The following is a 12,211-nucleotide window of genomic DNA, read 5'->3' as shown; positions in this document are numbered from 1 at the left end:
AAACAAACGATAACCTTGGGACTGGGAGCTATAGCCAACAAAAACTTGCCATCAAGAAGCCGCCTCAAACTTATCACGCTGCGTCTTCGGAGTGTGCACATAAGCGTCACATCCAAAGATCCTGAAATAAGAGACATCAAGCTTAGTCCCGAAGTAAGCCTCAAAAGGTGTCATCCTGTCTATGGCCAAAGTGGGAGATCGATTAAGGATGTGAACTGTGGTAGCCACTGCCTCGGCCCACAGAAACTAAGATGTCTGTCGATGCTCCATCATGATGCGTGCCATCTCGATAACACTTCGGTTCTTCCGCTCCAAAATACCATTCTCTTGGGAAGTGTTGGTGTTAGCAAACTGCTCGTGAATGCACCTATCTGCACAAGAACAAGCAAACTCATTATAGACATAAATTCACCTCCCTTGTCTGAACGCAAGGTCTTCAATTGCCGGCCAAAACAGTTCTCCTCAAAGAGAAGCCAATCCTTGAAGTGAGAGAAAGCCTCCGACTTCAAAGTCAAGAAATAGGCCCAAGTCATCCTGTTGTAGTCATCTACAATCAACATGAAGTAAAAGCTCCCCTTCACGGACTCGGTCCTCATCGGGCCACAAAGATCCGTAGATACAAGCTCCATGGGTGAAGTAGACCGCCTAGAAGCTTTGTTAGGAATCGCATCCTGATGCAGTTTCCCACAAATGCCGGAGACACATGGCTGATGGCTCACCACTATGTCTGGCAAGCCTCGGACAAACGACCCTCGCGACACCTTCCAAAGGTACTCATAGTTCAGGTGGCCAAACCGAGCATGCCATAGCTCTAACTATGTCTGAGAACTAAGAAGAAGAGAAGTAAGAGCTGAAGAAGACTTCAATTTGTAAACCCCATTCTCCTCATACCCTGCAAAGAGAACCTCCCTCGATCCACGATCAAGGACTCGAACAATATCACTGTCAAACTCCACCAAGAGGCCAAGAGCACAAATCTTATGAACTGAAAGTAAATGATACCCCAATCCTGGCACATGCAACACCTCAGAGGTGTGGGTACCACCACGTCCATCTGGAATAAGTTGCATCTCAATAGACACTGAAGAGCTGTCTCCAATGAGAATCTGCCCACACGAAAGTCGCAAATGGGCAACACCAACAAAAGGAGTCATGTGCCGTGAGGCACCACTGTCCACAATCCACTCTCGAGCCTGGGAAGCTATCATCGCAGCATTAGAAGTCTTTGGTGTAGAGTCCTCAATGACTGCTAAGTGTAGAAAAGCAGCTGATGAGGGTGCAACCACCGCTCCAAAGTCCTTCGTGTCCTTCTTCTTAGTATCCTTCTTGTCTTTGTCGAGGCAATCCTTCTTCCAGTGACCGGTCTTTCCACAAATATGGCAAGTCGATTCCTTCTCCTTGTCCTTCTTGGATTTGTTGTCCTCCTTCTTCTTTTGGTCCTTCCCCTTCTTCTAAGAGGCTAGACCAACCAATGCCTCCGTTTTGGAAGCATTCTGTCCCTTCAATTGTTCCTCCTAGTCCAAGACCATAGGAACCAACTCTTCCCACCGAAGAGTCGACTCCCGCCCTGATGCAATAAGAGCGGAATAAAATGCACTGAATCGTGGCGGCAACTGGGATAGTAAAGTGATCGTAAAGTGATCGCTATGTCTTCGGAGGAAATAGGCTTCCCCGCATTTTGAACCTGCATCTGAAGTTGCCGAAGCTTCTTGATGCGTTCCTGAAGCAAAGAAGACTTATTCACGAACAAAGTCTGCATCTGCACCTCCAAAGAAACCCTCTTCATTAGAGTCATCCGGTTGTACATCTGGTCGAGCTCCAGTCATATATCACGAGCCACCGTCAAGTGCTCGATGTGAGCTATCACGACCGTGGTGCAAGACAGAAACACAAAAGATCGAATCCTGGCATTCAATTTGTCCCAATGAGATTGAGCTTTGGTCAACTCCGCACGACAGATCTCAAGATCAGAATCCAAAATAATGAATGCTGGAGTGTGCCATAAAACCGACTATAAATAGCCGAAGAATAGGAATTCCCAGCACCAGGTCAGCTACATTTAATGCAGCCGACTGCAGAAACAATGCCACATGGCACCCTGTCCGACCAATTGACGTGGCATCCACTCTGGCCATACTGCTCTGTTGTCCGACTGGCCGACTGTCCAAGAAATGACACTGTCTAACAAGTTCATGATGAGTTATGTTGCTTGACAAAGAGCAAGATTTTGTGAGAGTGCGCAACGGAAGAACGAACACAGAGGAGGAGAGAGAGACAGCAAAAAATGAAGGAAGAAAATCTGCACTGACTGTAATGAATGCTGAATGCAAAACTGTGGACTGATCAGCCCCTGCACGCAGCTCGAAGCGTCAGTGAGGGCACCAGATCAGGCTGATGATGACGGCACCACCGAAGACGGAGGAAGATGACGGAGTCGGAGTGTGCACCTGCCAAAGAAGGAGGGAAGATGATAATACAACTGACTGCCAAGTGGGAAATGGCTATAAATAGCCAAAAAACCCAAAAACTGGCCGACCTGAAATTTGAGGCCATAAATATGTCCGACCAGCATTTAATGCTGATCCGACAAGCATTTAATGCTGGTAAAAATGCCAGGAATGCTTAGAAAAATCCCGGAAAGGGTGGACAATGTCCGGCAGGTGAGGCAGGCTGAAGAATGCAGAAACTGCCTCGGGAAATGCACATAAAATCCCGACTAGAGGAGAAAATGCACTGAAATGCAATAAACTGAGTGCTCTAGAATGAGCTACCTCCTCCGTCAAAACAAGTGATAGACAAGTCAGAGCTCCTAAAGTCCTCATCTGACTCAGACTGAGGCTCACAGGCAGGAGATGACAAGGCAAGACAAACATGACTGCTAACACCCCCTCTCAGATCCTAGATGTGGCTGAAGGCCAAGGGAGAAACGGATCCTGGGGTGGCAAGAGGAATGCCAAGGTCGATGAAGTCCGTCGATGTAGACTGCCGCTGAAGGAGCTCCTCACGATCCTGGGAATCCCCCTCTAAAACACTAGGGGCCAGGGAATCCACAGCCTCATCACCGAGATCGTCCCCCTCTGAAAGGGATGGGAGGTACGAGGGAGCCACCGGAGGAGGTGGGGGATGGGAAGAAACCTGTGGAATAGAAGGTGCACAAGCGGGAACGGGTGTAGCAATAGAATGCCTCGGAGGACCCTGCATCAAAGAAGGGGAATGGAGCCTGTAAAGCCCGCTCTCCTACCAACCTATAGATAAGACAGCCCCTGTAAGAGAATCCTCAATAACAACGGCATGCTCGGTGAAGATCACTCGTGTGCCAAGCCTCGTAAGGCCATAAACTGAGAGGAGGGGAAGGCCCAAATCCGGAACATGTAGGGCCTGTGAAAAGGAGCTCGAAGGTCGGTCGGTAAACAAAGGCAATGTGCCAACACCACTAATAGGCACCGATAAAATGTCACCAACAGTGACTGAACCCTCTGATGGACGAAGATCCTGTAACAAATAACCTCGGGGAGTCATATGACTCCAAGCACCACTGTCCACTAACCAAGGTTGCGCACAAGACACTGCAGTCACGGAAGAAGGATCCTCCTCCAAAGCATGGATATGAAGAAACACTGACTCATGGGTAACAGCAGATGTAGAGGTAGAAGAAGGCTCCGATGTAGATCCACCCTTCGCTCCCGGACAAAGGTGAGGGTACTTCTTCCAGCATTTCTCCTCGGGATGTGTCCCTTTCCCACAGTGTGGGCACTTCGGGCTCTCTGAATCTGAGTCAGAGCCTGAAAAACTGTCCTTCTTCTTAGCCGTTGACTTCGTCTTCTTCTTCTTCTGTCCTCCCGAACCTGCAACAAAGGCTCTAGTGGAGTCGGATCCACTAGCACTGACCTCTCAGAGTCGCTCGTCATGCTCCAAGACAAGCGGGGATAGCTCCTCCCATAGAAGCTTCTCACGGGTCCTCGATGTAAGTAGGCTGGTGTAGAAGACATCAAACCGAGGCGATGGCAGCTGAGTCAAAAGAATCATAGCCATGTCTTCAAAAGATATCGTCCGACCGAGGGATGCAAGCTCATCCCTCATATCCTGTAATCTGTTGATGTGGTCCTTCATGGAAGGACTATCATCAATAGCGAGCATCCGCAACTTCTTTTCGAGAGATATCCGGTGGGCAAACGTCTTCTATTGATAGAGAGACGCGAGCTTTCTCCACACGCCTGCTGCAGTCTTCAACCTGTGAACATGAACAAGGACAGAATCCTGCAAACTCAAAAAGAGAAAAGATCTGGCTCTAGAATTAAGCCGTTCCCATAAGGCTGCACGATCCATAGATGTCCCATCTGCGGGATCCACCTGAGGCCGAGGAATAGGAACATAAACAAGCTCCCAAAGATCGAAGGAGTCCAAGATACACTCCACCTTGCAAGACCATAGAGAAAAGTTGGAGCCATCCAACCGGTCCTCTTTGGGCAGTTGAGGAAGTACGGGTACCTGTACAGGGGGTACCAAAGGCTGCATCTTCGGCCCACTGGAAGGGGATCGCCGAGATACATGAATAGAAGGGGGACGGGAAAGAGGAATAGACTCCGGACGACGGTCCTCCTGATAAAAATCATGCCTCCGTTCAAATGAGTGTCGAGACAAAAGCTCGTCATCTGAGTCATCAAAGCCCGTAAACTGATGAGAAGACATCTTCCAATCTGCAAAACACCAAAGAAAACTGTGCCGAAGCCGAAGTAGGACTAGCAGTCTGGTCACCAGCCACCAAAACGCAGGCTGTGATAGCCTACATACACCTGGAGCTGCAAAACGCAAAGGTAGCTGATGAAGATCACCAGAACAGAAGCCGCCAGCCAAAACACAGCCTGGGAGTGGGTCGCCAGCAGGAGATGAGCCGCCAGGAGTGGAAACGACCACCAGATCTGCAAAACACAGCCGGATGATGTGTCGCCCAGCTGAAAGAGGGGCCGCCTGATGGAAAACGCAAGCAGGAGTCGTTTGATGACATGGCAACCTCGGGAGTAGTCGTCTGCAGCAAACGCAAGAAGAATGGCCACCTGGAGGGGCCGCCTGGGCAGTTGGAGATGAGGCGACAGCAGCAGAAGAGGGGTGATTTAGACAAGTCAGAGCTCCTAAAGTCCTCATCTGACTCAGACTGAGGCTCACAGGTAGGAGATGACAAGGCATGACAAACATGACTGCTAACAGATTTGCTCCTAGTCTAGGCTCGCATGAGAAAATACTTTGGCCGTCTAGCCAAAGGCAAAGAATCCATGGTCACGTATGCTACTGCAAAGGCATCATTGACAAACATAGAAAGATGCTATGACTACTTTCTATTTTTAAGAGCTGGTATGATCGACACTGACATCGAGTTCTCTCTGAGACACCTTAGTGGTGGCTTGATCACTCACTACTTGGGTATCTAATGGTCATTGTTGTATGTAATATGATGAGTCATTATCATTGTATATCGTATTGTATCAAATCATCCATGATCTAAGAGTGTGTCTTAGTGGATTTGGCAACTCATGAGTAAGTATGTGCATGTCATGCGGATTGGGTGCTTTTACCAAAGTGTGATGTGCTCAATCTATTTTTGGTCGCCTGCTATGGCCAAACTGGCATTTTTTAGACCGGCTAACTGTATTTTTATGGCCGCAGATTATTAGTCAACTAATTCATGTGTTGGGCCTATTTATAGGCTTAGCTCTTCCTCTGATCACTATGTGCATACATCATCACATGCAAGTCCTATTGAAGAGAGGGAGTCGGTGCCAATGCCCACACACCCAATGGCTCACCGTTGGTTTTGTATTGTCTCGTCTTGGTAAATGGATTCCATTTCCCAAGCATCTATCTTCTAAGTTCTTTTGCAATGTTTCACTTCTCTCTTCCGTTTGTGCAATCTATTATAGCAGATTCTCATGCTTCCCTTGTTGCACCCACTTCTAACATTTTGGACTCATAGGTTGTATCATGTCGTCCTTGCAGCTTATCATCAAGTTTGAAATCTTGCAACATGTCCCTAACTTAGACTCGTGGTTTGTATCATGTTCCTATAGTATCATTGGCATTGATACTTGTGTTATGTCCTTAACTTGGACTCATAGGTTGTACCAGCACGTAAATATGCATTTTCTCACCAAGGGTTAATCAGCATGTCTATCCATTGATTGTGGACTTTAAAGTCCGACCTCTCTTGCAGCCATTCATAGGCTAGCCACCATGTGTTGTGCTTAGATATTTGGAATACAAGCTAGATTCGATGAAGATGGCTAATTTTCAATAGCTCCCATCCAACAAAAAGTCATGTACTATCTATCCTAAGACATTTTGGATTGGAATTTAATCTTTGAAACTTCATTAACTTGCACCTTCAAAGACCAATGGAGGAATGAGTTGTTTCTTTATGCCCAACTTGAAAATAGATCAAAATAGTACATTTAAGAAAAAGGATAAGAGTGCTTATTGCAAATAATATTTACTATGCTGGTGTCTCCTTCTTCTTAATATGATTGCATAGGGATAAATTCATGCATAAATGATCAACGTATGAAAGATGGACTTAAATTTTTGACACTCGGTGCATGTTGTGTGCGTGAGTTGCAAGAACACAAGAATCAAGCTACATGTATGCATCTATATGCTGATTAGCTACTTATGCAAACCATCTATCTGTGCAATAGTGGTAGGTGATGTGCTTGCATAAACTGCTCATGGACAAAACCATGCAAAAGTGCTCTCTCTCTCTCTCTCTCTCTCTCTCTCTCTCTCTCTCTCTCTCTCTCTCTCTCTCTCTCTCTCTCTCGTGTCTCTCTACCAGTCACGCACACAAACAAAAAAAATGTTATAGTACATAGAGATGTGTCCGAGATAAGACGTCTTAGAGTCAAAAGCGACAGATGTCTCTTGATATACGTACATAAAGATAAAGATAGATGCCAATGCATGAATAACAACTAAAGAAGGTAGGCAGCCATTCAGTAAACAGAATTATCTGCAGGAAAAGCAACTAAGAGAAAGGAGGAGGAGAAGGCGGGTACCTTTTCGGGCTTGTTGAGGTGATGAGCAACTGTCCTTGAGACTTCCTGCAAAATGTCGGATGACGAGACCTCATCCACAGGAACATTAGTGTAGAGTGTGAGAGCCGGCATTCTCCTCTCTCTCTCCCCCTCCCTCGCTTCTCTGCTTTCAGGCCATGTTGGATAGTTATCGGTGTATATACTTGGATTCAACCCTTCTAGACCATGTTTCTTCACCCCGACTTCGACAGTATGAATGAGCTTATTTGACGTCTCATTCTTTCAATGCCTTAACATTTTACTATTTAGGCTGGTTGCACACCGGCGGCCAGGAGGTGCAAGTTGCCCATTGTATTGTTTACACACTAAAGTGCACCCAAGAATTTCACCAAAAGGGTGTTGTCGTCTTGTACATTGGACGCACCTGAAATTCAGGACGGGGGAGATCCCCCGCCCAGAAGTGTCCACCAACCGCAAAAATTGGGCACAATGACCTTTTGACATGTAGGGTAGCGGATGTCTCTTTTTCCACCTGCTCTCTGTCCATGCCTGGTGTGTAACCAGCCTTAGTGTCTCATTTCAAGCTCTTATGTTGGTGCCTGGGTCTTTGCGCCAAGTCTAGGCGGGCAGAGTCATGCAAGTGGTCGGGTGCATTTGCAAGTGGCAAGTTTGCACACGGGCTATTGCGGTACTACGTGGTAATCAGGGATGTTTTGTAAAGGGGGGCTCCACATGTGTCCCGTGTCCCCTCCCCCCAAAATATCTCTTAAAGAAGATAGAAGATGTAGTGTCTCATTTCAAGCTTTTACATTGGTGGCACTTTGCGCCAAGTCTGTGCAAGCAGGGTCGCACATGTGGCTGGGTGCATTTGCGAGCATGCAAGTTTGCACATGGGCAGGTGCAGTACCACACGGCAATCAAGGAGGTTTTGTAGAGGGTGCTCTACATGCACCATGTGGCCCCTCCCCCATCCCCCCCAAAAAATATATATATCCTCTTAAAGAAGATAGAAGATTTAGTGACTCATTTTGTCAAGGTCTTATTGTTTAGTGTCTCATTTCAAGGTCTTGTATGTAAGTATTTAGCATCTTATTTTGTCATCATCTTACACTTTAGTGTCTCATTTTGTCAAGGTCTTATAGTTCAAGTGTCTCATTTTTTAAGGTCTTATGTTCATATATTTTGTGTCGTGCAAATGATATCAATTGGCATTCCATGAGCTAATTTGTAACAAGGATATGGCCTTATCACATTAAATGTGCAAAGCTTTCATGTGATACTATGAACTACTCTCCCAAACATTAAAGTAAGAAATTGTGCAAGCACAAAATGAGCTCCCCGCCCATCCATAGTCTCATATAGATCCAAGCCTATGTATATGAATCGCACCCTATTCTAAGGCCCCTTGAACTTAAGGATAATGGATCAATATTCAAGAAATTAGTGCTAATGTTGCCTACACAAGAAATCCGTGAGAGATAGACTTACAAAATGCACACTTGTCATTCATTCCACTGACGAGGGTACTTTTAAATAGGCTTGAAGTACAACTATAGGTGAACCCCTAAAATGTAGGATGAACCCCTTGATTCTATCCACCTCTTGGTGATTTTTTGAGTCCTAATCTAATTGAAGCTCTTCATGAATTACATAGCTAATTGCATCATTAGCATGCTACCATGCTTTGATACTAGCTTTTAATGAACCATAAATTCGTTTCATAAACCCTAATCCACTCTTTTATTCTCAATACCCCCCTCAAGGGCAATTGTGCTAATTGTTTATGTTGCAAACCTATTAATCACCCCCCCTCCCTTATGGCAATCCTAGCATATTGGCCTTAGGATAGACCCATGACTTGATAGCTTCTATAGTTTTGACAAGGTAGTGAACTTAGCATGCCCCTCTAGCTAGGTGGTTGGCCTCTTAATTGAGTGACAATATTTTTGATAATGTATAAGGCTTTTTGAAAGGGTATTGATTCAATTATTTGCTTAAACTTGGGCTCTTACTATCTTAGATTCTAGTCCTTGTGGTCTTCAATTTCTTTAGTATTCTTCATGTTGTATGTTAATTTTGGATTCTTCTTGTCCTTGTTGCCTCTGACTCTAACTTTGTCTTTTGATCCTAGCTTTGGCCCTTTTCTTTGACTCTAAATTTTGCTTATACTCTTCTTTGATCTTTACGCCTTCCTTATTTGTGGACTTCATGTTCGTATTCTTGTTTAGACTTTGCGTTTGCATCTTGGCACTTGATAACACAAACTATCTTTTCTTGGGACAATATATATTGGAATCAAGCTTGAGATTTACATGGACTTTTAAAGAAACATTACCTTGGCTTAGTGGCTTCTTATCAAACATGAGTATTTGAGAATTATATTTGTCCTTTGAGAGCACCATGGCTATTGCATAAATAATTGGATTGGGCTATGTGTATATTGGCTTTGTGCTTGATATTGCCTCTTTGCCTTATAACAATGCTTCATTTTGGATAATAAACTTTGATGACTTGAAGCTCTGACTTGTGAAGTCATCATTATTTTACAAACCTTTATATAAGTAGTAATTGGCATACATCCTTTGCAATGCCCACATAGAATCATGGGTTATAATTTAAGCTTGCTTGAGCTCACTTGTGGAAAGACATTGATGGGTAGGTCTTACCACTTGAGTGGTTATGTTCATTACAATATTCTCTTCCAATGTTTGCAATAGTGATACTTGAATTAAATAGAGATACGATGATTTAACCATAAATATAGGGATCGACCTTGAGAGTAATGAAATAAGTGCTTATAACTCCTCAAAACATGGACTATTTTGTCTATTTATGTCTAGAAATATTGCCCAATGTATGGCTAGATGGAGTTATGAATATGGCTAATGACTAGGATAGAGAGTATGCATAAGAATCTGATACCTTATTTTGAATGCTTGTGATAATGTTAACTAAGATATGAGAAATGAGAAGGTGTCATGAGAAACTAGAGCCTTAGAGAGAAACTTGAAAAATGCACACTTGTTCTATTTCCTTGACTGTCAAGAAGAGGACTGGGAAGAGAGAAAGAGGAGAGAGATGACTACAAAAGAGAGAGAAAGAGAGTGACGAGGAGAGAGAAATACTAGAAGAAGAGAGAGAAAGACAAAACATGAAGGGTGGAAGCCATGAAAGCTGGAGAGATAGAAAAGATGAATGAGACTTGTCATTATAATCTGATGAGAAAAATGTCATCCCTCACATCTTATATACCCACTAGTGTAGCAGGTATTTTCCTCCATTATTTTATTCATGTATTCCTCGTCTCTTACATTCCATCCCCACCCAAAGGTTTTTGCCCTAAAAAACAAAATGGGCACTTATTACAAAACAGAGCAAGGCAATCTAGAGTGCTACTCTGCTACATGATTACAAGGGGTTATTCAATAAATCATGTGGGGGTTATGTATGTACATTGGCTCATGGATACAATATGATGTATGGGCATGATTAGGGAATAAGAAAATCCAAATTTGACCCATATTCAGTGAGGAATTGAGAGCTGTAGACAATGGACAGCATGTTGTCTACTATAGGACCCTGTTGTAGTAAATCTGCAATAAATTTTGATAGGTAACTCCGATCGAGGTGTTTGACACATAGAAACAGAGCTTACTTCGAGTAGTTTTAGCCCGTGTATGACATTAAATGTTGTCCATAATTTAGAATCAAATCTAAAAAATACATTACTTACGACCGAAACCGCAGTTGGATTGACAGTTATGCCTTTGCCCGAAGCTTCGTTGCTGGTTGTAGGATTGCCATCTACATGCAACATTTTTCACTTGGAGGCCATCGTGCACAAGTAAACTCAAGAGATTAAGAAGGCGGAATAGATTCGAGATGGGAGGGCATAAGAGAAGATAGCTAAGTCGAGAATCGAGATAGAGGGAATTGAGCTAACTCTCTCCCTTGCAGCCTCTCGGGGTAACTCCTCTCTCTCTCTTTCTCTCTCTCTCTCAAGCTCTCTCTCACAATCTCTTGGAGGGGTATCCTTCTCTCTACCTCTCTCTTGCAGCCTCTTGGGGTCTCCTTATGATCTCCTGTGCCACCCCATGCCTCGTATGTATTATGATTTAGAGAGGAGGGGATGAGGCTGAGAACAAGAGTTCTTGGTGGAGAGATCTTGGAAAACTCAGTGATTTTATGCTTAACTTATAAATTTGATGGTTCCATTGGCTCCAAAAGGGGGGTAAAACCCCAAGAAACTGAGTTTTCCATCTTGGAAAACTCATTTTCTAACTAACACTTTGAACAGCGAGAGAAAGAAGGAGTGATCTGAAAGCTTTCTAATCAACCAACACTTCGAACAGGGAGAGAAAGGAGGAGTGATCTAAAAGCTTTCTAACCAAGTTTCGAACATGGAGAGAAAGAAGGAGTGATTTGAAAGCTTTCTAACCAACAGGGAGAGAAAGGAGTGATTTGAAAGCTTTCTAACCAAGTTAACCAACTTGGTTAGAAAGCTTTCAGATCACTCATTCTTTCTCTCCCTGTTTGAAGTGTTGTCTACTGCCTGTAAATTGCGATCGCGGCACACGCGATTTTGCCAATCTCTCTCTTTATATTTTTTCCTTTTATTAAATCTCCAAAACTACCTAAAACATCACTTGTCTTTTCTTTTAAATGGCATCCAATTCTATCTTTTTGGGATAATATCTAAAATATACTAGTTTTTTGCCCAAAAATCTAATATTTTCGGACCAAACTATACACATTAATAGTAGTGATTAATATAACTCGTAAGTCTCGTTCACGTTGTAACTTCCATGAAGGGTGGCTATGGTCCTTGTTAATCCGAGAAAAATATCGGATTTATGACTCTCATTTTTTAAAAATATATTTTTAATCAAATAAAATTTATTAGCCTTTAATGTTAGTTAGTTTTTATATTAGTTAGTCTTTAGTTAGTAATCTTACTAACTTATTAACTGACTAACTAACTTTTGAACTAACCAACTAACTTTTATTACGTGGAAATATTACAAAATGGTTGGTGTCCTTTCTACACATATATCAAAATGTGTTTTTCAATTATGAAAGTGCAAGCTATGAGCTCATTAACTACTAGACATGATGTGTAAAGCATGCAATTGTATGCTATTCTTAATGTGACAAAAATATCCATCCTTTATGTCAAACGCAAAATTGGA

At 43.4% G+C, this 12,211-nt stretch overlaps 1 protein-coding gene and 1 long non-coding RNA gene across 7 annotated transcripts in view; one reads left to right on the top strand and one right to left on the bottom strand.

Moving 5' to 3' along the window:
- The window catches only part of LOC148013505 (uncharacterized), a 57,407-nt gene extending 50,273 nt beyond the window's left edge, over nucleotides 1-7,134 (top strand). Inside the window, exon 3 of the long non-coding RNA XR_015688860.1 lies at nucleotides 7,004-7,134. This is a non-coding gene — a long non-coding RNA (uncharacterized LOC148013505). The remainder of the gene's footprint in view (nucleotides 1-7,003) is intronic.
- Nucleotides 1-7,339, bottom strand: part of LOC148013504 (uncharacterized) — a 60,133-nt gene extending 52,794 nt beyond the window's left edge. For 3 of the 6 annotated variants that reach the window (XR_015688856.1, XR_015688857.1, XM_087668008.1), the window contains exon 1: nucleotides 7,044-7,303. Coding sequence is in view for 1 of the 6 variants with exons in the window: in XM_087668008.1 (XP_087524134.1) it covers nucleotides 7,044-7,154 (111 nt within the window). In the remaining 5 variants the exon portion in view is untranslated. Of the gene's footprint in view, nucleotides 1-7,043 lie in introns of all 6 variants that reach the window. The other 3 variants (XR_015688858.1, XM_087668007.1, XM_087668006.1) reach the window with 3 other exon arrangements.
- Between the last annotated feature and the right edge of the window lie 4,872 nt (nucleotides 7,340-12,211).

The sequence above is a fragment of the Lygodium microphyllum genome, chromosome 26, assembly GCF_053477565.2.
Source record: "Lygodium microphyllum isolate KBCC chromosome 26, Lygodium_microphyllum_v1.1.10, whole genome shotgun sequence".
Taxonomy (NCBI): Eukaryota; Viridiplantae; Streptophyta; class Polypodiopsida; order Schizaeales; family Lygodiaceae; genus Lygodium; species Lygodium microphyllum.
The sequence above is the reverse complement of the archived record's forward strand: the minus strand, read 5'-3'. Positions and strand labels throughout refer to the sequence as shown.